The sequence below is a fragment of the Lontra canadensis genome, unplaced genomic scaffold, assembly GCF_010015895.1.
Source record: "Lontra canadensis isolate GAN:19392208 unplaced genomic scaffold, GSC_riverotter_1.0 scaffold79, whole genome shotgun sequence".
NCBI classification, from domain to species: Eukaryota; Metazoa; Chordata; class Mammalia; order Carnivora; family Mustelidae; genus Lontra; species Lontra canadensis.
This window is the reverse complement of record NW_022631073.1, coordinates 9,545,444-9,571,532: the sequence shown is the minus strand read 5'-3', so window position 1 is coordinate 9,571,532 and position 26,089 is coordinate 9,545,444. Positions and strand designations below refer to the sequence as shown.

Here is a 26,089-nt window from a genome sequence, read left to right as displayed (position 1 = left end):
ATATTTAACCCTACAACCTAGCAATTATACTCTTGGTCATTTATCCCAGAGAGATAAAAAATAAGTTTACATGAAAACCTGTGTAACAGATGTTTACAGCAGGTTTTTTGAGTGAGAGTCCTAAAATGGAAACTAACCAGATGTCCTTCAACAGGTAAATAATTAAACAAGCTATGGTACAACCACGGTCCATACCATGGACTACTTCTCAGCAGTAAGAAGGAATGGATTATTAATACATGAAGAAAGAGAGAGACACATACACGTATACTCCACCCGCCAACACCAACCCCTCACACATATAAAGAAGGAAAGAGGGAACTCACAAAGGAAATTTAGTAAAACATCTAGAACATCTTATGGGACCATGTCTTTGTAATTTAGTTATTTTAGCATAAAAATCCCTAGTAATCTGAGATTAGTGGTCAAAGGTAGTATATTTCAGGATTTTACTTATCTTCATAAGCAAAAACAAACTATAGCATTTTATGTACAAATTTAAAATATTTTCAGATTTTATTATATATTGTATCCTTTAAAATTATCTATCTGCTTTTGAAACTTAAGCTCAATTACTTTCTTCTACTTCTGGTTCAAAGTTCACACAATGCTATAAACCAAATACATTGATCAATAAAGCCAAAGTTCAATAAGTCTGATCTGACTTAATAAAGCAATAACTCATTGTGTTGACTTTTAATAATTTATTATTCAAGATGAGTAGGGGATTTATATGATTATTTCCTTAACTGAAAAAAATGACGGTATCAGGATCTTTCATTACATACTGCAATTAAGAGCAATCTCAAAATGAGACTTTACACATTCACTGTTTTAAAGAAACTTGAATGAATTAATGAACAGATGTCTAAAACTTCTTAACCATAAAAAACTCAAGTCTAGGCGCCTGGGTGGCACAGTCAGTTAAGCATCTGGCTCTTGGTTCAGGCTCAGGTCATGACATCATGGTGGTGGGATTGAGCCCCGTGTTGGCTTTGTGCTCAGGGTGGCATCTGCTTGAGATTCTCTCTCTGGCTTCCTCTGTCCCTCCTACTTACGCTCTAAATAAATAAATAAATCTTACAACAAACAAACACAACTCAAGTCTCAGAGCTAACCAGGATATCTGTAAGAATGACACTTGCCTCACTGAAGCTCGCAAAAAAATTTAAATAAAGAAACATGTAATACTAGCAAATGAAACTGAGGCTGTCAGAGAAAAATAAAGCAATCAGAACAAAACGTCAAATTAGGTCCCTCAAAAATCCTCATAAAGGGCTCAGATAAGTGAAGGCCATCTCTCTCCACTGTTAAGTAGTGATTATTATTTTTTAAATTTTATTTATTTATTTGAGAGAGAGTGCGCACAAGTTGTAGGGAGGGGCAGAGACAAAGGGAGGAAGCAGGCTACCCACTGAGTAGGGAGCTCGACGCAGGGCTCAATCCCAGGGTCCTGGGATCACAACCTGAGGACCTGAGCGGAAGGCAGACACTTAATTGACTGAGCCACCCAGATGCCCCTGATTTTTCTGAATATCAAGATAAAGACAATCTGCGGGTCTCGAACCATGCTTAATGCAAACAGAGGCACTGTTTACCTAGGAAGAAAGGCCAGAAGAAGCTCTGCTTCTGGCCCCAGATTCACCAGCCATGAACAACCCAGCTATCCTACAATCCTAAAGCTTTTTCATACTCAAAACACACTTTAGATTTTTTTAAAAAAGATTTTATTTATTTATTTGACAAAGATCACAAGTAGGCAGAGAGGCAGGCAGGGAGAGAGGAGGAAGCAGGCTCCCTGCCAAGCAGAGAGCCCAATGTGGGGCTCGATCCCAGGACCCTGGGACCATGACCTGAGCCAAAGCCAGAGGCTTTAACCCACTGAGCCACCCAGGTGCCCCTAGATTTTATTTTTAATCCCAAACAATGGTGGGAATGCAAAGGCCAGTGAACGGAGTTAATGGCCATAATCAAAGTTTCCAAGATCTTTTATGCAAATTAGAGAAAATCTACTTTTTTTTTTTTAAATCCTCACCCCATCCATCCCTGGGATCTAAGCCTGCAAGGTCTGATGGAAGCCAAAGTGGTGAGAAGAAAGTGAAACTCTTACATCCTTTTTTAAAAATGCAAAGATTTGCATTTCTGTGGATACTGCATATCCATTTCTAATAATTTTTTAAAATGTTCTCACAATTCAGAGACTAAAATGGAATGAGCAATAAATTCAATACTTAAGAAAAATTAGCAATGAGGAAAATGCATGCAGCATTTTTTTCTACTTTGGCCAACTTTGCCTGGAAAAATGCAATTTAAAACCTCAGCGATTTTGTCCCTGTAAGCCAGCTTACTGTCAACTGAGTTTTTCCTTTTCTTATAACCACTTAAAAACGGAGCTTTCCTCCACCCAGCTTCACCGAGATAAACCTGACAAGTATTAGGATCGTGCACATGTAGTGTGTACATTGTGGTATCTGGATACACGTACACACTGTGAAATGATTATCACCGTCAAGCTAATTAACACATCTATCAAAAGTGATTTTTCATGCAGAAAAAGCCTTTTATAGGAAGAGCATTCTGGTTGCGTTCTGCCATTTTCTCTGTGGGTAGCCTAACCAACCTGATGGTAAACTCCCCAAGGTTGGGAAGCAAGTCTTGTACTTCTCGGCTGGGGGCCCAGGTACCACATTCCCGAGATGCTGGGGATGCGGAGACCCACGCGGCGCAGTGCAGAGCGGGCATCCCGTCAGTGTCTGCGGTTCCTGGGGCTCATCTTTCTCCCACTCTAATTAATAGACAAGCAACAGAAGACAGATCTTCAGAGCAACTACCCCGCTTTCATCCACTTTCTTGTTAATTAGTACCTCATGTTTATTACTCAGTGTCTGAATTCTCCAATTAAATCATTCTTGGATTGTTTTGTTTCTAAATGTGTAATAAATATTGAAATTAATCAGGTCACAAAAGCTTTAAATTGTGTTCTGTGCTAATCCATTTTTAGAACAAGAATGGTATCTGGCATCTTCATAAAATTCCCATTAATTAACCACAGTAAATTGTACAGAAATGATGTTAACTGCAAACAACCCATCAAACATGCCCTAGGTTTATCTGGAATGAAACGCTGTGTCTCATGCTTCATATCCTAATCTAGTCTATGTCTGCTTCTCCAGAGAGACTAAGAATTCTAGAAACAAAGAAACTGTGTGGGGAGTACCCATGCTCCAGACCTTTTATGAACTGGCAGAACTGAACTGATGATTTGTACAGAGAGAGGAGTCTGGGCCCGAACCCGACAGTGAGCCACAGCCAAAGTGAACGGCGTAAGCAGCATTTAAGGATACTTCTGAGTCAGCCACGAGCTACGAGTTGCTTTGCTACTGCTCAAAGGCCCCGATGGTCACTGGTCCCTAATCCAGTGAGCATAACCTATACCTGAGTGTTTGATTCTACTGTCTTTGGATACTAGATCAGAACCCGCAATCCACTTTCGGAAAGCAAACTCCCTTTCCCGAGGTGATCAACGAAGGCATGAAACCAAATCAGTTTTGCTGTCTGTTGCTCAGAGGAAGAAATGTTTTCTTTGACCCTCGGAGAGCCACGCAGGTTCGCTGTTTTTGCTTTAATCTCACTACATCCTTCCACCCATCTTGTGCTAGCGGGCTGGGGGACTCGTCTGTGCACTTCCAGAGCTTCTGCTGTGCTCTCACTGGGTCACATTTGCTTATGATGAAATCCATTTGTTACTTGCTGACTCAGATCTCCCCAAGTGACTTAATGCTCTTGGTTCTCATGTTCTTCACAGTGCACTGAAAAGCTCCACTTTGAAGTAAAATGTTTTAAGAATGAAAATGTGTGCACTATAATAACAACATTAAAACTCCTTTCTTGTCATTAAATAAATTAACCAGCAACCAAATGAGTTAAGGCAAAATTTCACCATCGATACATAGAACCTCTGAACAACAGAAAAATTCTCTTTTGTTCAGGCCACATTTCAGACTCTCTCCTGTGTTCTTCATCAGCTCTGACGGGTCTGACACAGAAACTGAGTTTTTGTCTTCCTGTTGCTCAGCCACAAGATTTATTCACAAGCCCCCAAACTTGAGACTTTCTAAATTCCAGTTTTTTTAAAGTTTAAAATAAATCTCTAAGAAATCTTCCTGTATCCCCACTACTTCTTTTTCTCCTCCTCCTCTTCCTTTTTTTATTTTTTATTTTTTTTAGATTTTTATTTATTTATTTGACAGAGAGAGAGAAACAGCAAGAGAGGGAACACAAGCAGGGGGAGAGGGAGAAGCAGGCTTTCCGACGAGCAGAGAGCTCGATCCCAGGACCCCGGGATCATGACCCGAGCAGAAGGCAGATACTCAACAACTGAGCTACCCAGACACCCCCAATTACTTTTTTTCTAAGACCTGAAATTGTTATAGAACTTTTGAGGGCAACAACACAAGATGACAGAATCAGAGGCCTTTTATAGAACAGTGTTGCTCGGTCCTTTGAATCCAAACATGTTTCTGTTACATATTTTTTAAAAATCTCAACTATTCCTTTAATGTATTTTGAAAAACAAAATAAATAAGTATGGTGACTAAAAATGAATAAAGCAGTGTTACAAAGCACTGTATTTTTAGTCCATACACACTCCTTCTCTTGAGAACAAATTTGTTTTAAAAAAATACAAGCTGATACTTAAATAAGTCTGAACTGCATGGGTCCACATATACACAGATTTTTTCTTTTTGATAAATACAGTACACAACTGTGAATGTATTTTCTATTCCTTATGATTTTCTTAATATTTTTTCTAGCTGACTTTGTTGTAAGAATAGACTGTACAATACATATATAACAGAACAATTATGTGCTGTTTATGTTATTGGTATGGCCAATGGTAGGCTCTTACTAGCTAAGTTTTGGGGGAGTCTGAAGTTAACGCTGATTTTCAACTGCATGGGGGGCGGGTAGGTACTCATAATTCCTGTTGTTTGAGGGTTCAGAAGTGTGCAGTTAAGAAAAGAATGGCGACAGTTTGTAGTGAAAGCCAGGTCTATGGTTCTAAAATTACCTCTAGCACCACTGGCAAACCAGAAAGTGCTCATAAACTGAAAGATCCCTTCTGATTTTCCTTGCTTTCTTCAATGCAGTTTGAGTGCTTCAAGAACAAGTTCGAAACGCCGGGAGGGTGTGGGTGGCTCAGGTGGTTAAGCATCTGACTCCTGATTTCAGCTTAGCTCATGATCTCAGGGTTATGAGATCGAGCCCTATATTGGGCTCTGCATTGGGCACGGAGCCTGCTTGTGATTTTCCCTCTCCCTGTCCCTTGCCTTTCTCTCTCTTTCTAAAAGGAAGGAAGGAAGGAAGGAAGGAAGGAAGGAAGGAAGGAAGGAAGGAAGGGAGGGAGGAAGAAAAAAGTCTCCTATTCAAAACTCCTCATTTTTAAAATGACAATGTAACACAATAACTGATTAGCCGCATTGCGGAAGAGCCTTGGTTTTGTCAAGATTCGCAGTGATGGATTTAACAACAGGGTGTTTTTCAAAAGACATTAAGAAATAGAGTTCAATTTATAATCACTTTTCTGAAAACAGTATTGTATTTTATAGAACAAGGATCACTCAAATTTCGTGAACTAGCTCAAATCCACTATTTACACTGAGTCAGTACATCACAGCACCTAATCCCTCCTGCTCCCCATACCCTCTAATTTCGTCAACTTGAAAGGAAGGTTTTCTGGTTTAATTCCCAGTTTTGAGGCACTACCTGGCATCACTTTAAGATGCGTATCAAAGCTCCCACGTGGACAATAATTCACTTCAGGCTGCTAAGGCCTATACAGACAGCAGGTGGAAAAAATGCCGAGGAGAAGTTCAAATCGTACTAGTGTCGTCCCCGAGCCCTCCCAGGCGCCTGCAGAGCGGGCGTCCATCAACAGCTGCTACACTTATAACTGACTCTTCGAAGAGACAGATCTTCTTTATGAAGGGACTTAACTCAGATCTGAATGTGAAATGAGAACCGAGATCCTGACGCCAAGGCTTAGACCACCGCAGTAACTGCTGTTGTCTGCTCAAAGAAACAATCGATGCGATTTAACATTAAGTAAGCAATAAAGAAATTAAAAGAGGAAAACACAAATGGCATTTATTTAAGTTTTCTCTAGCACACTCAACTCATGTTTACTTAAAGTAAAATACTTTTTAGGGATGCCTGGGTGGCTCAGTCAGTTAAACAACCGACTCTTGGTTTTTGCTCAGGTCCTGATCTCGTGGGTTGTGAGATCAAGCCTCATGTCGGGCTCTGAGCTCAGTGGGAGTCTGATTGGATATTCTCTCCCTCTGCCCCTTCCCACACTCACACTTACTCTCTCTCTCAAATAAATAAAATCTTAAAAAACACACATATGAAATAAAATCTTTAAAAACACACATATATATAAAATATGTGTTTAAAAACACATATATATGTGTGTTTTACATATATGTTTTTAAAGATTTTATTTATTTGAGAGATATAGAGAGAGATCACAAGTAGGCAGAGAGGCAGGCAGAGTTGGGGGGAAAGCAGGCTCCCCACTGACAAGAGAGCCCGATGCAGGGCTCGATCCTAGGACCTTGAGATCATGACCTGAGCTGAAGGCAGAGGCTTAACCCACTGAACCACCCAGGTGCCTCTAAAAATATATATTTTTTAAAAGGCATCTTTGAGGGGGCACCTAGATGGTTTGGTCAGTTAAGTGTCCAACTCTTGATTTTGGCTCAGGTCATGATCTCAGGGTCACGAGATCAAGTCCCACACTGAGCTCCGTGCTCAGTGGGGAGTCTGCTTGAGATACTCTCTCTCCCTCTCCTCCCCATATGTATGCTCTCTCTCTCAAATAAATAAATCATAAATACATAAATAAGTAAGTAAATACATGGCATTTTTGCATAATAAAATCAATGGACATAGTATTTCAGTCCAGGGTTTGTCAGGGGACATAAGCCTATATGGTCACTTCTTTCTCCAAAGGCAGACACATCTGGAGAATCCAGATGCTTGGTAGACAAAGATAGTTACATTACAAGCAAAACAAAAGTGAGGAGTTATTTTAAAAATTAGGCATGCAATTATTGTAGAGTTTGCTAAAATACATGATAAACAATGAGATTATTTATGACACCACATAATACAATTTGGTTTCATTTTGGACAGTTTTCAGTTAATTATCTAGCTAGGAACATAATCTTTGGCATACCTAACCAGTAAAATTACAAATTTAGGCTGTAGTAAAATATAAAAAGGTCAGAATCTTGACCAAGACAGTAGACCACTTATAAGAACAGAAAGATCTGTGCTAACTCTGTCTGTATCTGCAGCAGCAGAAGAGAGAAAAAGAACCAGTTTGTCACTTTGCCGATAAACAAGTGACTTCTCTTACACAGGGCCCATATATACATGTGGATACACAGAATAAAACACAAAATGAAAACCGTGTGCAAAACTGCTGTCTTGGTTATCAGTATCACTGGAATTAAGAAACAGAGAGAGGCCTGTCAGCCACAGACCAGTTCAAACTTGTACTAGTTTTTCCTGCCTGTAGCCTAGTTCTCACCTATACTTTCCTCATGCTTTTGATGATTGCGCCCATTATTTCAATCAGGCAAGTTTCATCAGACAGGCTCAAAATATCCATCTAGACCCCCCACACGAAGCTGTCTAGGGTAATAACTGGTCATTCAGGGCAGTAATGTGGCTGTGGTGGGCATGTTCCCTGGTCTGACCTCAGTGTTCAGGGACCCACCACACACCGATAACACCCACTGGTCACGGTCGCAAAGGACTCTCGATAACCACAACAGTGTGATGTCTACAGAGTAATTTAAAGAAGTCTTCCCAACGACAGATATACTCTAAGATGCCTGCCCATCCCAGCCCCTTTCTAATACTCATCAGTTGTTAGCCTCATGAATATGGATTTAGAACAATAGGGTCAGTGTGGGGCTGAAATAAGCATTTAGCACAATGCACGGACCAACAAATACTCATCACAGCACTCGCTGCTACCATGGCTCCGTCTCCCAGATCAGGAGTGGAGCACAGCTGGAGCAAGAATCCAGGGCTTCTCCCCTCCCTCCTCGTCTCTCGGTTGTAGAACAAATAAAAAAATACTGGAGTGTATCACATGAGCAAAGAGGAGCACTGTTCAGCACTTTTGTTTCAGCTCTGTGTTTGTGAGAAATGTGCAAATGGGTACAGTCACGGAGGAAAATCCATTTCTTATGGTGGACCACATCCAAGAGTTCGGAAAACACTTCCCTAAACTACTTGGCCTCACCTGAAACTACAGTTTGAATCTTCTGGTGTCAACAGTGGGAACAGGGAAGGTGGGTGAAAAGAACACAGTGTAGCCGTGTAGTGAAATCCAGCAGGATTACAGCAAATGCTACAACGTCAATACGGCAAATGCTATAATGTCAATACGGTGCATAGTAGTTGGTGCTTCAGAACCACATAGCTTACATTTATGGAATGCGTTCTAGTTGTTGTTTTTTTTTTTTTTTTTTTTTAAGATTTTCAATTACTTGACAGAGAGAGAGATCACAAATAGGCAGAGAGGCAGGCAGAGAGAGAGAGGGGAGGAAGCAGGCTCCTTGCAGAGCAGAGAGCCCGACACGGGGCTCAATCCCAGGACCCTGGGATCATGACCTGAGCCAAAGGCAGAGGCTTTAACCCACTGAGCCACCCAGGCGCCCCTGCGTTCTAGTTTTTAAGCAGTGTGATCCTCACAACAAATCTTAAAACATTTGGAGGTCACAAAACATACCTTCTCTGAGTGTTGAGTTTTAGAAGATCTTTATATATACTGGACACTAAGCCTTTATTGGATATGTCATTTGCAAATATCTTCTCCCATTCTGTAGATTGCCTGTGAGTTTTGCTGATTGTTTCCCTTGCTTACAGAAGCTTTTATTTTGATAAAATCGATACTTATATTTACTTTTGTCTTCCTTGCCTTGGGAGGCATCTAGAAAGAAGCTGCTATGGCCAATGTCAAAGAAGTTATTGCCTCTGTTCTCTTCTAGGATTTTTATGGTTTCAGGTCTCACATTTATGTCTTTAATCCATTTTGAAATTATCTTTGTGTATGTTGGCGGGAAGGCAAACTAGTGCAGCCACTCTGGAAAACAGTACAGAGGCCCCTCAAAAACAGAACTAAAAATGGTTCCTTAAAAATAGAACTACTACTCTATGATCAAGCAATTGCACTACTCCGTATTTATCCAAAGAAAACAAAAATACTAATTCAAAGGGATACATGCACCCCAATGTTTATAGCAGTATGATCTACAATAGCTGAACTGTGGAAACAGCCCAAGTGTCCATCAACTGATGAGTGGATAAAGAAAACTCTGTGTGTGTGTGTGTGTGTGTGTGTGTGTGTGTGTGTTTTACTCAGCCATTTTTAGTATATGTGCTGCCGAAGCAAGCACACGTGTTTTACTCAGCCATAAAAAAGAACGCAATCTTGTTATTTGCAATGACACGGATGGAGTTAGAGGGTATCATGCTAACCAAGTAAGTCTGAGGAAGACAAATACTATACGACTTCACTCGTATGTGGAATTTTAGAAACAAAATAAACAAGTAAAGGGAAAAAAAAAGAGAGGCAAACGAAGAAAAAGATTCTTAACTATAGAGAACAACTGATGATTACCAGAGGGGGGGTGGGTGGGGGGAGATGGGTGAAAACAGGTGATTAAAGAGGGCACTTGTGATGGGCACTGGGTGATGGGAAGTGCTGAATCACACTGTTTACCTGAAACTAATATAACACTGTATGTTAACATTGGGAATTTAAATAAAAACTTAAAAAAATAAATAAAAAACCCGTACTAGGATTCTTAACTTTATGTAGTCTGAATTTCCCACTTCACAGATATGAAACAGAGGCTGAGAACTTGTGACCTGCCTGAAGTCACAAAACTAATGTGTGACAAAACCAGAACCTTTGTCTTAATATCTCTACTTTAAATATGTTACTTGGCATTCACACTCCAGTTGCCTCCTCTTCTATGGTAGTAATGGTTAAGTATTAAATACAAAGTTAATAGACTGATTTTGGAAGTTGTTCATGAAAAATCAGAAAATGCTATCAAAGATACTAAAAATTCAACTGAATATTGTATTACTCAACTCTTAATTTGAATGATCCTAAGAACACGACAATGTAGTCAGTTTGTTGGTCAATATGACAATACCATCAGTTCAAAGATCTTTAGAGCTAGTTAGGAATCAATGACATATTTTTTTTAAAAAGATTTTATTTATTTGAAAGAGAGAGACAGAGAGAGAGCATGAGAGGGGGGAGGGTCAGAGGGAGAAGCAGATTCCCTGCTGAGCAGGGAGCCCAATGCGGGACTCAATCCTGGGACTCCAGGATCATGACCTGAGCCAAAGGCAGTTGCTTAACCAACTAAGCCACCCAGGCGCCCCCAAATCAATGACATATCTTAAGACCTAAATGCAATGCACACGACAATCAAGATATAATCTTTGGGGCTTAAGCAATGCAAACTGCAATGAGCAGACAAGAAATTTGCTAAGGAAACACTTGGTCATGGGCTATGTGTCCATTTCTTTGGGATACGGTGTCCCTGAAATGGCACTATATAGCTCTGGTGTGTCTTACAACCTGGAAAAACTGAATTAAGAAGGAAAATGTTTGAGAATAAATACTATGGTACTAATAATGGTGTTGAGGAATCTGAGCATATTTGCTATTTTTGGTACTTATAATATTTGATTGACCCGGGTCCATTAGAATAATAAACAGATTGCTCTCATGATCTCATCTGTCACCTTGACAAACATTCAATCTTCAGTCCATGAATGTGGCAAATCTCTCCATTTTTTAGGTCTCTGAAGAATGTTTTGTAGTTCCCAGACTTGCAGGAGTCTTGATAAATATATATATATATATATATATATATATATATATATATATATCTATCTAAGTAATGAATATCTTTTATGCTACTGTAGATTTTTTTAAAAAAATTCATTTTCTAATTGTTTGCTGCTAGTAGGTTAAAAATTCAATTGATTTTTGTATATTAGCCTCACATCCTGCTATCTTGCTAAAATTTACTTACTAGTTCTAGTAGTTGATTAGCATACTTCTGAAAATTTTCGACGTAAACAATACTTTTTGTCTCCAACAGGAAATGCATAGTTAAATAACTGATTAAGACTTGTTACTTCCAAACTAAGTAAAAATTTAGGTTCATCACCTCTATAAATGTATTACATTTATATGGAATTTTATTTTAGTCTTTTTTTTTTTTTTTTAAGATTTATTTGAGGGGCACCTGGGTGGCTCAGTGGGTTAAAGCCTCTGCCTTTGGCTCAGGTCATGATCCCAGAGTCCTGGGATCAAGCCCCTCATTGGGCTCTCTGCTCAGCAAGGAGTCTGCTTCCTCCTCTTTCTCTGCCTGCTTCTCCGCCTACTTGTGATCTCTGTCAAATAAATAAATAAAATCTTTAAAAAAAAAAAAAGATTTTATTTATTTGAGAGAATGAGAGACAGTATGAGTAGTGGGGAGGGACAGAGGGAGAGGGAAAAGCAGGCTCCCCACTGAGCATGGAGCCCGATGTGGGACTTGACCTCAGGACCCTGGGATCATGACCTAAGCTGAAGGCAGATGCTTAACGGCTGAGCCACCCAGGCACCCCCATTTATATGAGTATTTTAACAGACAACTGAATTATAGGGAAACAGATTACATTACATTTATAAAAGAAGTTTTAAAATGTTGAAAGAGATTTAGTCAGCATTTTATAAATACAATCAAACATTATTCAAAAGCCCCTTAAAAAAACGATTGCTAAAATGTACAAAACTTGCACACTGAAAACAAGATTTATAATCTGAGTTTAAATGTCTAAAGAAGGAACAGATGTTATTTTAATAAACTATCACTGTAATGAACAATAAGTTCTGAAATTAAAGTGAACCTTGGCATTGTCTTTCTTGCAAACAAAAATCATGCTCACAGGCACCTAAAACTTACTCTTCAACAGCTGATACCATTATACCCACAAACTTGAAAACCTACTACATAAATCTTTAAAAGCTGAGATAAACCAGTCTTCAAAAATTCCAAGTGGTCATTTATTAGTGGGTTATGAATCAATGTAGTGGGTCAGGACAGCCTTTTTTTTTTTTTTTTTATAAAATAGCAAAGCAAATGGAATATATCACATCTAATGAGGATAAACCTTATTTCATGAAACTTTGGTTTCAACTGCATATCTATACGGACAGACACAACACTTGCACACAGGCACATGTACAAGGGCTGTGCGCTAGGTGGAGATACAAATTGTATTTTTCCTATGGGTTGTAGTTAAAACTGTGAAAAAAACAAAGACAGTTGTCCTCAACATCACTATCTACACAATATGAGATTTTTCTAAAAAACGGTACACTCTCTATTCTCTGTCACTTACAGATGCCCGGGAGGCACTCCCCGCCGCCCCGTGTTTACATTACTGGGGGCTATAGCAGCCTGAGAATTATCTGGTAAATGAAAAGGGGCTTCATTCAAGGACATCAGCGCTCCTATATCTAATGGCACCAAGGAATGGAAATCTCTGGCAGGTCCGTCTCTGCTGCACCACCATGTGGTACTGGCCGCGGCTGTCGTCCTGGTTGCGTCAGTCTTCCTCAGTAAGCCTACCTTCATTCTACTTCAGCTCCCCAAACCCCAGGCCACAGCCTGACATGCCTCTGGAACTATAAAACCAGACACTCCTTCTTCTCTGGATGCCATTTCGTATCCTTGATGGGTTCAGTGAGCCCGTCACCCGGTTTTCAGAGACGACCAGTCCTGTGACCCCTTCTATGACGTTTTGCTCCATTTGTCCTAGCTTTGGTTCCTTTCTAACTGACTTCAGATGCTATTACCATATTTCAACCATTTCCCTGACAACAGCTTTAAATTCTTGCCCTTTCACGGCAACGAACAGCCTGACGAGACGACTGTCTGCCTTCTCCAGGCTAGAGATTCTCCATCTACACAATCACCCTCGCTGATTTTTTAAGTTTTATTTAAGTAATCTCTACCCCCCAATACAGGACTCGAACTCATGACCCTGAGATCAAGAGGCACATGCTCTTCTGACAGAGCCAGCCCGGCCCCCGCACCCTCGCCGATTTGGACGAGGACTGGCAACTCACTCTGTCTCCTGTTCTTCTTGTCCTGCCACCACCCCTGTCACTAGTACCTATTTTGAATGGAAAACAAAAGGCATCAGAAGAGAAAGCTTTCAACCTGCTGCCACCACACCGATCCAATCACCCTCACCGCACTGAGCCTTTCCTCACTCTCTCCTACAACAGACGAAGGGTCCTTACTCTCTAAGGCTCATCTTCCCATCTGTGTGCTTGGCTCTTCTTGTGCTTCATGCCAGAGACCTGGACATACCGGTTTCCAGCCCCTTCTGTCACTGTTACACCTCCCCTGCCCGAACTCCTCCAGTCTCTCTCAGTTCTGAAGGCCTTCGGTCTTCAGATTTACCTTTCTGACGAGCGTCTTCAAAATTCAGATTACGTCACCTTCTTCACTTGAACCTCGTTGTTTGTTTTTCAAGATTTTACTTGAGAGAGAGTGGGGGGTGGTGACAGGAGCAGGGGAGGGAGAGAGGCCGAGGGAGAAGCAGGGAGCTCAGTGTGGGGCCTGGTCTCAGGACCCGAGCCGGAGGCAGAGGCCTAAGCAGGCGCCCCCTCTCAGCTTCCAAGCCCCGACGCGGCTGCTTCCCCGCCGGGCTGAGACCGTTCTTGCCGAGCGGCTCCAAAGGTGCTTCTCAAGCCCTGTCAGCAGAATCAGACGCTGCTACTGCCCCCTCTTCTTGAACACGCTTCTTGTGACTTCCAGGACTCTACACTCTCTTGGCTTCTCCTGACGTCTCTGGCCTCTAGTGTGGATCCTCATCTATTCGGTCGCTCCATGGTGGCTGCCTCGGGGTTCTCGCCTCAGACCACTGCTCTTCACTGCAAGCAGCCGCACGCACTCGTCAGGCTCCTTCGCACGTTCTAACGCCGCCTTCCCAGGCCCTTCATCAGCGTCAGGTCTGTGTCCAACTGTCTCCCCGACACCTCTGTTCATGTCTCCAAACACCCTCAACCCAACGTGTCCAGGCTGAGCTCACCGTCCCTCTCCTCCCCCGGATCTGCTGCTCCTTCCGTGTTCCTCCGGTCAGAAATGAAGAGTCAGCCTTAATTCTGTTCCTGTCGGGCTTGACCACTCTCTTCCCTCACCCTCACCATATACAATTAACCGGCCAGTTCTGTGTGCCCCGCCTCCTGAATACCCTAGCATGTGTTCACTCCTGTCCCAGTCCCAGCTGTCACCACCCTGGTCCAGGCCACCATCATCCTTTGCTTAGAGGACCCCACACAAACCCTCCAGATCAGTGTCCCCACCTCCAGTCTTAATTGAGTCCTGGTCGTTCTCCGCATGTACAATAGAAATGACAGAACTGCTGATGTTACTCTGGTGCTTAAAAACCTTCCCTGGCCTTCCAGTATGTTGAAGAGAAATCTTGAAGTCCTTATAATGATAGAGCAACGCTCTTCACCAGCCAGCTGCCTCTCTCCCACCAAGCCCAGCACCCCCGGCCAAACTCTCGCTGTGCTCCCTGCACCGCAGCGCCCCCTCCCCGACCCGGGCCTTCTAAATAAGCCCTTCTCTCTTCTGGAAGCTCTTGCGTGTCCCCGCCCTTTAAAAATTCCAACAGATCACTTCATCCAAGAAGCACTCCCTGCCCTCCCGTGTCCAAAACCGGACTGAGGATCCCCTGACGGGAACTAACTGCTTTTATCTCCCCCAGTATGCCACTTACACGCTTCACTGAGCCTGCCGGGGACCTGTCGGCGTCCTCTGCTGAGCTCTCGGGCGGCTGGGAGGACTAATTTACATCATCCTCATGAAGCATAATACTGGGCTGGATAAACATGTGTTGAATGAATGATTTTATGAATTCTTCCCACTTCTGATTCTAATTCTTGGCTGGCTCCTCCAAGTATTTCAAATTAGACTAGACCTTTTTTTTGTTTTTTTAATCCACTACTTTCTCCTGTTTGTGGTCCTTACTCTGCGTGTCCCAATGCCACGGACATGGTCAGCTGACACTAGGGATATGCCGTCTCAATACTTCTTCTACATCAGACACTGCCTGGGCATTGCCTCTCATCCCCCGGGCCTCGTCTCTGACTCATGCCATGACTAACGTGCACAGTTCTGTGAAGGGGAGTTGGGCAAGGTCTGTCTTGCTTCCCGCCTTTCCGATGTAGCAGCCTGATCTCCACTCGGACATGTGCAAATGCACAGCGAAGAGACATTAACACCCAGTGAGACCATCATCAGCCAGGGGACCGAGAAAGCCAGGGGACATAGGTCTTCCTGAGGTCCTTCAGGCAGCCAATTCTGAGACATCCCTGAGGGTTTCTCAAGGGGCTGCAGTGCAGTCATGTTAGTGCTGATCCGCACCGTGAGCACCCACCATTCTGTTATCTCTCCCTCTTCCCTTCACTAGTTCACTGTCTCTGGTCTCCACTCCTGCTCCCCGGAACGCAAGCCCATGTTTCAGGATCTGCTTCTGGAGGGAAAGCAGGCTAAATAACTCTTCAGCATCACAATTTTTACTCTTGTTTTCTTATTTTGATAGGGGTTGGTAAAACAGGTAGCTTTACTTCTTTCCCGGTTGTCAACATGTCCTTCCTATTTTCAGACAAATTTCACTTTGTTATCATTGAACACTCCACAGCACGAACAAGTTAAGTCTCCCATCAATGATGTCCATTTCAAATGAATGGCAGCTAGGAAAATACATTTCTTACAAGAACAGGAATTCAACCCCAGTTTCCATGTTTATATCAAAAACATTTTGCTAGCATCACATAAAAGAACACTTATAAAATAAACAGACCTTCTCATACCTTCACTTTATAGCTTGCTTATTTTTCTGCTCAGAGACTGAATCTTAACAGACACAAAAGAGAATCTAAACAGTTTAAAAATACCTTTCAGACAAAGGCAGAGACTTCATTCTTATATTGAAGCTGGGTGTGAATGACATAAGAAACTTTGGATTATTATGTTTGTCTTTGGGTCACTTCCTCCAACAGCTAGTAGACACAGTATTATGACTAGCAAATGATGCAAGTTCTGAAATATACCACCAAAATATAGCACCGAGTACCCTTCAACAATTTTTTTCAATTAAGCTAATGATTCATGCTCTGTTACTACAGAGGCACAAGTTAAACCAAGAATACTTACTGATAATTTGCAAGGTTGAAAAATGTTCAGTTAATTGCACATTACTTGGGGCTGATGATAAGCTTGACTGACATCCTGGGATATGATCTTTTGCCCTTTCTTTACTTATTTAATCTTTAATCATTCCATCATTTGTCAGAGATCATTTATTGGCTAAGCAAAGTTTATAAATTCTCTTTTAGCAAAGTTTTTGAATTTTTAAAATTTGTTTAAAACCAGAACGCACAGAAATCATCAATGCTTAAGGAATTTCAGTGCTTTTGGGGTAGTAATAAATTTTTACTTTCATTACAATAAAGTATCCTTGTGAAGGGGTTATGTGTCTTCTCAAAATTTTCTAAGGTACCTGGGTCAGAGTATTAAAAGAATTCTACTATTATCATGCATCAGCGATAGTAATATTATTTTTATAAAAAAGCATGTGAAATCCATGCCTCCCAGCTCTGATATGTTAAGTATATTCTCCATTTATAATATATGTAATGCCTAGAATTAAGATGCCACAAAGCTCCCTAACAAATAAAAACAAGTCTCTCTCTATCTTTTTAAAAAAGATTTTATTATTTATTTGAGAGAGAACAAGTAAGAGAGAGAATGAGAGGGGAGAAGGTAAAGGGGAGAAGCAGACTCTCCGCAGAGCTGGGAGCCCGATGTAGGACTCTATCCCGGGACTCTGGGATCGTGACCCGAGCCAAAGGCCTCACCAACTGAGCCACCCAGGCGCCCCTCTCTCTCTTTTTTTAAAAATAGATTTTATTTATGTATGATGGAGAGTGATAGCGAGAGAGGAAACACAAGCACGGGGGAGCTGGAGAGGGAGAAGCAGCTTCCTACTGAGCATGGAGCCGGATGCAAGGCTCGATCCCAAGATGCTGGGATCATGACCTGAGTTGAAGGCAGACACTTAAAGACTGAGCCAGCCACCCAGGTGTCCCTAAAAACAAGTCTCTTAAATACTCTATAGATTGCCAGGTGACCCACACCTCCTCTGTGTTAAGATTCACATTTTTACACATTCTGATATTTCTGAAACCCAGATGCATCTTACAACTGATGGAGTCATAGTCTAATTGGCAACATTTCTCCTATCTTAGTAGTACATCAAATAAAGGGCTGAAATTGATGACAGCTCACGTTGTTCAACAGGACATCATCGTTCATCCAGCACTTAGACAACAGTACGGGCTTTAATTTTATTCTTTAACTGACACTTTGGACAACCTCTTCACTATATAAAAAATGTCAGTTTTTTACTCAAACAAACAAACAGAACAGCACTGGAAGACACCACACAGTAGAGCGAGGCTAAATGAGCATTTTATAGACATGCTCTCAAGCATCATGATTGTGTCCAGCTTGCTAGATGGAATGATTTCAAAATGATTGTTATTTATTATAGAATTAATTAAATTAAAAACTGGGTGATTACAAAAGGGAATTATTTCCTTAAAAAATTTATCTATTCAATCAGAAAAGAGAAAGGGATCAGAGAAATATTTCTTAAATAACTAAATGGAAACCTCAAGTCTACTTCAAACTTCTTCAGAACTACTTCAGTCTGCCTCTGGCCAGGACTCTGGCAACTTTCAGTCATTGGCTCACTGTTCATGCATGCCTTTTCGGGCAAAGACTGGCTGGTAAAAATTTGTAAAGCACTGTTCTTAAAATTTCTCTCATGCAAGACTGGCTTGAAGACACTAAAAAAAAAAAAAATGGGAACAGTGGTTGCAAATGTTGAATTTACTTTAGTAATAAGTCTGTTGCACATTTTCAGTAGAAAATGCAAATACTAAAATGTTACAATACTTTAGTGATATGCACAAATACCATAGGAAAGCCTTGTTTTCTTGCTCCTTACTGTCCTCATTAAAAAACCATGTCAACTAGGGAAACCTAGTTTCTAATTTTTAAAACAGGAGTCTTATTAGTGTTACACTGACACCTGGATAAGAAAGGGTATCTTTGAAAAATAGGTTAAGTGGGAAAAGACAGAAATAACATGATGAAGTAATATTTTCACACGGATAGAGTGCATTTTGAGCTAATTTTTTTGAAAGATGTAAGGTCTGTGTCTAGATTTAGATTTTTTTTGAATTTGGTTGTCAGTTGTTACAGCATCATTTGTTGTAAAGACTGTCCTGGGTGGCTTAGTCCATTAAGTGTTTGCCTTTGGCTCAGGTCATGATCCCGGGGTCCTGGGATCAAGTCCCACATCAGGCTCTTTGCTCAGCCAGGAGCCTGTTTCTCCCTCCGCCTGTCACTTCCCCTGCTTGTGCTCTCTTTCTCTCTCTGACAAATTAATAAAATCTTAAAAAACAAAACAAAAGACTATAACTTTTTATACTTTCCACATCAAAACACATTCTCCAGATTCACCAAATATAAAAGCCAAATTTCCAAAGACATTGGTTCTCACTCTACCTGGCTACACATCCCAGGACCATATTTACTAGCAACAAAGAATATATGTTTACTAAGTATCCAACAATCAGTATCAAAGTATGTAGGTCAACCCCAAAGCCAGCTTAATTCTATACCTATAATAATTAAAGTCACTGTCCATTTAGTTGTAAGTTCGCGCTGCAGCACACTTTTAGGGCCCCTCGGGAGATCTGGTGATTCTGCTTTGTCATTACGTAGTATTTCCCAGTGATCGGGAGACATGGAGGCCAAGGCAGGCCCTTTCGAGAGACCATGACCAGTGTTCAGGAAGAGATACCAGGCTCGGAGAAACCAGGCAAGCAAAAACAGGTCAGAGCTCTTTCTCAACCTGATTATTTCACACACGGTCAGAGTGGGACTTGCTTTCTCCATGAGCATATGTGACAGAGACCCCAAAGGACAAAAAAGTGCTAGGGAACCATGTCAGCAAGAAAGAAGAATGGAGTAAAGAGACAATTGAAACGACATAAAATAACAGACTGGAGCCCTGGAACTTTGGGGCTCAAACCAGAAGAAAGCTCCTTACACCTGGGTTTTCACTAACTGGCTGGGAAGTGTTCAAGTGTCCTAGAAATTCTCTAACCTGGGGAAATGCATAAAGCAGTAAGACAAAATTAGGTGCCATTATTTTTACAGCAAATTTAAATTCAATACCCTTACTAATATTGTGACTTAGATTAAGAAATTTCTTACAAACATTTCACATTATGTATAGAAAAGAGGGAGAGAAATCTAGACTAATCTGTGGTAAAATGACTTTACCACTGCAATTATCAGTAGAGACAGAAATAAAGACCATTCTAATTAGCTCCTTAAAATCAATACTAAAATCAGTACTTATAAAAAAGAGAGAGCAATATTTGGGTCAAGATTATTTTAAATCTCTGATTATAAACAAGTATTCACTGGTATTTTTCCCAATAAATGATATCTGAGGGGGTCAGTGACAAAATATTCCCTCCTGTCCTAAGGATCAACTGAGGTCACCCAGGAGGCACCACGGGATGGCACTTGGGAAGTAACATACACTCGGTGACGTTGTCCCTGGTTACAAATTTGGAAGCAAAAGGATTTTACTACCAACAATAAATAACACAACACCTGTATAACATTAAGAGTCAAATCAAATCATAATTTATCACGGTTCTAAAACGAACTCCAAAACATCTGGTTTACTCTGTCAGCGACGCTTATAGATATCCATGTTGGACACAGCCTACCACCCAACCCCTGGCATTTGTCTGCTGAACCCCAAATCCGTGGTCAGGGAGTTTTCTACCTTCCTAAAAGGAGGAAGCAACACACAGCATTCAGTAAAAACAAGAAAAGTGTGAAGGAGGATTCCTGCTGTTTTTTAAAAAATGTACACCAATGCATAGAGGAAAAAAAAAATCAGATGGAAAGCATAAAAACACTGACGTGATTACTGCCGTATAGAGAGATGATAGGGTCATTTCAATTTCTTCTTACCAGTGGTTTTATGCACTTGGATAAACCTACTACTGCTGTTCACAGTAAACATGTTTAAAAGATAATTTAAAACAAGAAAAGCAAAATGTGTGATGAAAAATTTTTAAAATTCTATACAAATCCAACTACTAATTTGATAAGCAATCTAACAGATTTTTACTCAAAAATCAGGTGAGAAACTTCTAAAATCCTTTCTTTAGAGCCAGCAGAGGTCCTGAATTCAAAAACAAAAGACCGATTCATGAACAAAGGGATTTCTTTAGTTTTTCAAGTGGCTTCTGTTTGTCAGCTTCCTCCCAATACATTAAAGCAGTAAACAACAGGTTTTTACCACTCTGCAGACTTCCTAGTTAAGAAAATAACCATATAACCCAAACCTCCAAAATGTGGTGGGTGGGGGAGGGGGAGGTTGAGGGCAAGGAGGAATAGCATTTCCAGAGGCTAACAATTCGGGAGAGAGGGAAATGTAATTTTTCTTACAAGTGGCCCCAATGCACCTTGTAGCCAAGCTTTGTTTTACAGGGACCCGCGGTGATCGGCTGTGCCTTCTGCAGAGCAATTTAACTCCTGAACAGCTGGGAGAAGAAACAAGATTTAGGGGGCCGGACAGGGGGCGTGGGGGGGAGCACCATACCGACCCGCAATGGTGTCCATATTAAGCTCTGTATTTTGTCTGAGTCAGAGTTTGGGTCACATAAGAGTAAAACTGGCCTGAGAAAAGAGAACAGTTTCTCACAGATTGGCGTTTAAATCTCAAATGACTGTGTTTCACAGCATGCCCAATACACTCCAGCATGTAACTGCATTTTAATTTCCTAAAACCACAGGACAGAAGTCTGATTTCAAATAGCGTCTGGACTGTGATATTCAATACTGACAGGGCTGTATGGTGTTCTCTGGAAAGGTGCAAAGATTCAGCATATGGAAAAGGATCTTCCTTTTGTTTGAAGCACTATTCTGGGAGAAATTTCCTCCTCTGACTTTTGTAAATGAATTCTAAACAATGACTATTAAGAGCTAAAGCTTGTGCCTTAAGAAAGGTAATTTAACAGACTACAGGAGGAAGGCATCCTACATACTCTCCACTCCTCACGGGCTCACACCATTGGAACCGACTTCAAATTTTTCTGTGAAATGCTCATTTGTGCTAACTTTGGAAAATGAACTTAGAACCTATTAACACAAATGAATCTTTACTTGAATATCCATTCGGTGCGTGGAAAGTATTCAGCTACCTTTTCAACTTTACAGAGCAGGGAGAGCCTGTGATGGCCTTAATTTCCAGGCATTATATAAAAGAAGGAAACTTTAAAACAGATGAAAAAGGAAAGAAAAAGGGGAAGGTGAAACTGTGTCTTAAGTTTGGAAGTCGGAAACCAGTTCATGATATTACTTAGTTGGAAGGAACTTACACATTTTTGTATGTGAACGTGAAATAATGCAATGAAGATGGTTAGCAGTTTTCACCATAAGGGAACGGCTCTGAGCCACCCTTGAGAAAATTTGTTAAAAAGGAAAAAAATCTTTTTTGAAGGGACAGTGAATTAAGTATACGCTTTCCTCTAAACTACTTATTATTACTGCTTTTCCCTTTGAGCTTGACTCAAATACTAATTGACAAATGCAATAGGTCTGTTTTTAAGCAATACATCTGTTTGATGAGTCTGGTGTAATTTTACTTAGAAAGAAAGGATAAAGTTCTGATTAACAACTGAAGGTATAAGAACTGTAAAGCCATGGTTGTTCTATGATCCTAAATACCTCGGGAACCTGGGGGTGATCCTAGGGGTCTGGCCTATGAGTTAGACATCTTCATCAGATTCTAAGCTATCACCATGAGTAAGAAGTGCCCCCTCTTGATTTTGTAACAGCTTTTCAAAGGAGAGACCAAAATACAATGGGACATGAACCAATTTTTTTTTAATAAGAAAAAACCTGATTTGTCAGGGGGGAAAGGCACACCCTAGAACAGAAGAAATTACTGCATTTCTTTTCTTGTCCCTTTTGTCTTCCTATTTGATTTTCCCATTTATTCCCTTCCCCCCTGGGCTTTTTCACTTCTCTTTTCTGATTTTTTCCCCCAAGTTGAGGCCATAAATGACTAGATAAAAAATATTTTATTCTTCATTGTGCATCAGGCAATCTCCTCTGGTGGGTTGGGAGGAGTCAGAACCCAGGAAGCACACAGGGGAGCACCCAGGCACTTCAGCCTGAGGAAAAACACGCATGGGGACTTGATGCAACCCACAACGAGAACGTCACAGCTCTCCCGTGCTGAACAAAGTTGTAGTAGAACACAGGGAGGATGAGGAGGGCCGTGTAGAGGGGACTGCTGTCAACTGAGGGGGGTTTGGACAAAAGGGAGGTGAGCAGAACTGCACATTTTCTTGGAGCCAGGAAATGGACTAAATAAAGGCAGATGCAGACGAAAGTCTATGGTACAGTGTAGGGGACACAGTGTGCTAATTTGCCCAGCAACCACCAACTCAGCAATAATACGGGGCTATTCTCAGCATGTTTGTCTTACTTTAATCCTCATTATAGCTCAGTAAGGTAGGTTCTATTATCTTAATATTGAAGGTAATGAAATTGCCTAAGCGCATACAATTTACAGGCTGCTGATGAACCAGGAAGCAAATGCAGGCAGTCTGACTCCTGGGCTATACTTCCAGTGTCTGTGTCTACTACCAGTGCACAGAGCGTCCAAATGCGGAATACCAAGGAGATCAAACATGGCTAGGGCTCTACAGTGCTGGAGGTGGGAGAAGGGACAGGAAAGGAGAAGCACCGGAGATGTATGAAGAAAGTCAACAAAGTATTACACACACACACACACACACACACACACACACACACACGAAGAGTAAGAAAGCATTTTTACAAAACCCATCCCAGCCTGTTGGCCCTTAGGAAACCCTTCCACAACTTTATGCAATCCAACTGGTCAGTATTTCTACGTTCTTTGCCCTAGCTAAACAATCTAGTGACTAATTTCTATGCACTGTGATAGCTGTAAAGAGAAATAAATGGAAAGTGGGGTCAGCCCTCAAAGCATATAAGAACTAGTAACAGAAGAAGATAGGTAGTGAGGAGCAGACGCACAGGTTTCCACATTTATCTCCAAAAGTGAGAGTGTTGTATGTGTGCACATGTGTTAGCTCCCCGTCATACACACACACACACACACACACACACACACACACACTCATGCACATTCTACAATAGATAAAAAGCTCCCCGGACCCTATGAAGAGCCAAAGCCATACACATGGAACCTAAAAACATTGCCAACAATTTCCGGCGAGCTCTGCTCTGAACGTACCTGCTTCTGGGTCCTGGTTGAAACGGCAGTACTTGGAATTCTCAAGCAACGACAGGCACTGCTCAATGGGCACCCAAACATACGTCTCAGGACACAACAAATCAGAAGGTCTATACTGACCCTAAAGGAAAGTGAAGGAAAAAAAACCCACAGGCATTACAAACACAGTAACTTCCTGGTTACAAGGCTCCCCAGTTCCAGGAAAGGTTTTAATCACCAGTTTAAACAAAGTCAACCAGAAACAGCTTTCTTGTAAATACTAAGTGACTCTCCAAACTGCTTTCCTGACTCAAGAATGCACATTGGATTCAAAAGCTTCTCCAAAAGGAATGCATCACTATTTGTGACGCGTGTATTGATCTGGAAGATTCAAGTTTCTACTTTCTTTTTCAAGAAATTTTAATATATGATTCTTGCTTAGCTGACTGCAGAGAATACCCAGTTTTGAAATCAAAGTGAAAGGTCTTTTCACATATGACAGCATTACAATTTACATCTGGAGCAAACTCTTTTCTGAAATGGAATTTCAGGATGTTTTCATTTGTAGACTCAGTTGATAATACTCATTCCATGTTAATGTATTTAAAAGTACTGTTTTGTCAAGAAACTTACATGAACAATCTAAACTATTATATGTAAACAAAGAGAAGTTTAAAAAACATTACAGAAATTTTAGGGAAACTTCTATCATAATAATCCTCTCAAGTTTCTTCCAAAACACCATTTTAGCAGAAATGACTTATACATTTATAACCCAATTATATACCCCAAATCTAAAACAAAGACTATACACTAGATGCTGAAGAAAAAAAAATCATTTGCCTATAAGTAATGTAGTAGATAATCAACAGGGGATGGTACAAATTATGTGAAATCACTCAGTGAAAATTTTAGAAGTATCAAAGTTAATTAAAATTCCAAATATCTCTTCTCTAAAATTCTGAAATTCAAAATTCATTACAGAGGTTAAAAATCCAGTAGTGTTTTCCAACTCTGTTTCGTATAACCTGTAGTAAGAAATATACTTATATGACAACCCAGCAAACACATATGCAAATACAGAACTAGAAACAAACCTTTTACTATAAAATGTTTACCCATCTTATGTAATCTTTTATTTCCTATCTTACTCTACCTCCTTTTTTAATGATGCTCTTGAACCATAAATACTGCTTTTACAAACAGCTAGTGGGTCACAGCCTCAGAGTTTGAAAAACATGATGGGGCACAAGCCCTTTACAAAGAATACGGCCGTTACAGACCCACTACTGTTACAGACCTTTTTATCAGAAAGGTACTTTGTCACCTGCCTGCTATGTGCACGTCACACTATAGGAAGCCTCACTCACTCACATACACCCTCCCAAGCTCTCGAAGCATCCAGAAGTTCACAAGTGAACGGGGAAGAGCATACACGAAGAAAGTATATGCAAATCAGCTCCTGCTGGAGAGGCTGGGAGAGAGGTCAAGGGGGATGCGGAGTTTTACTGGGGATTTAACAGATGACTGGAGTTAAGTCTAGGGCAGGATGAAAAGGAATGAGAACAATCTAGATGAAGGGAACAGGGTAAAGGAGGACGCACAGTGGGGCCTGGTATGAGATCACCCCAAGGAACAGGAAATAGCAGGGCACTGCAGAAATGGAAAGGAGGTTGGGAGAGATTCTGTGAGGCCACAACATTCGTGTTTCGGTCTATATTCTAGATGAAATGGGAATGCTTGCTGGCTAAGAGAGAAAGCGTGACAAGAGGGAGGAGACTAGAACTCAGGTGCCTGACCCTGACCTTCCCACACTGTTCACGGCATTGTTGATGCCTCGAGGCCCCGAGCAGGATAGGCCATCCGTAAGGGGAAGCTCCAGGGGGTCCACATACTCATCCAACATGAAAAATACTGACAGGATTCTTTAGAGATGAGCTAATAATTAAGTGGGTACAATAATGCCTGATAGTCAATGATATCTATCTTACCAAAAGCAATGTCATTCTCTCCATTAATTCAGAAATTGTTTTATTGATGGAAAGCAGCAGCATGATGTGATGCTGACCTTGTTAACAAAGTTGAAAAACTAGCAGTCTCAAGCAATGGGTCTAAATCTTCTTTATTTTCATTTTGGGTCAGAGACCATTTTGAAATCTGCTGAGGGAAAAAGGCTGAACATAAAAGCTAAAGATATAAAACTTCTACAAGAAAAAAAGGAGTAAATTTTCTTCACCTTGGAGTACACAAAGATTTCTTAGTGCACAAAAACACATTAACCATAACAACAACAACAACAAAACAATAAAAACAACTGATGAGCTGATTTCATGAAAATTATATACTGTATTCAAAAAATTATTAAGAGAATAAATAGGCGGGTGCCTGGGTGGCTCAGTTGGTTAAGAGACTCCCTTCGGCTCAGGTCATGATCCTGGAGTCCTGGGATCGAGTCCCACATTAGGCTCTCTGCTCAGCAGGAAGTCTGCTTCTCCCTCTGGCCCTCCCCTTCTCGTGCTCTCTCTCTCTCTCATTTTCTCTCAAATAA

General features: G+C 40.9%; 1 protein-coding gene across 6 annotated transcripts in view; it reads right to left on the bottom strand.

Moving 5' to 3' along the window:
- Window positions 1–26,089, bottom strand: part of ATE1 (arginyltransferase 1) — a 157,055-nt gene that overhangs the window by 12,627 nt on the left and 118,339 nt on the right. For 5 of the 6 annotated variants that reach the window (XM_032882168.1, XM_032882164.1, XM_032882165.1 and 2 more), the window contains one exon: window positions 23,563–23,683. In XM_032882168.1, coding sequence (XP_032738059.1) covers window positions 23,563–23,683 — 121 coding nt within the window. Of the gene's footprint in view, window positions 1–5,977; window positions 6,004–23,562; window positions 23,684–26,089 lie in introns of those variants that run through there. The other variant, XM_032882166.1, reaches the window with a different exon arrangement.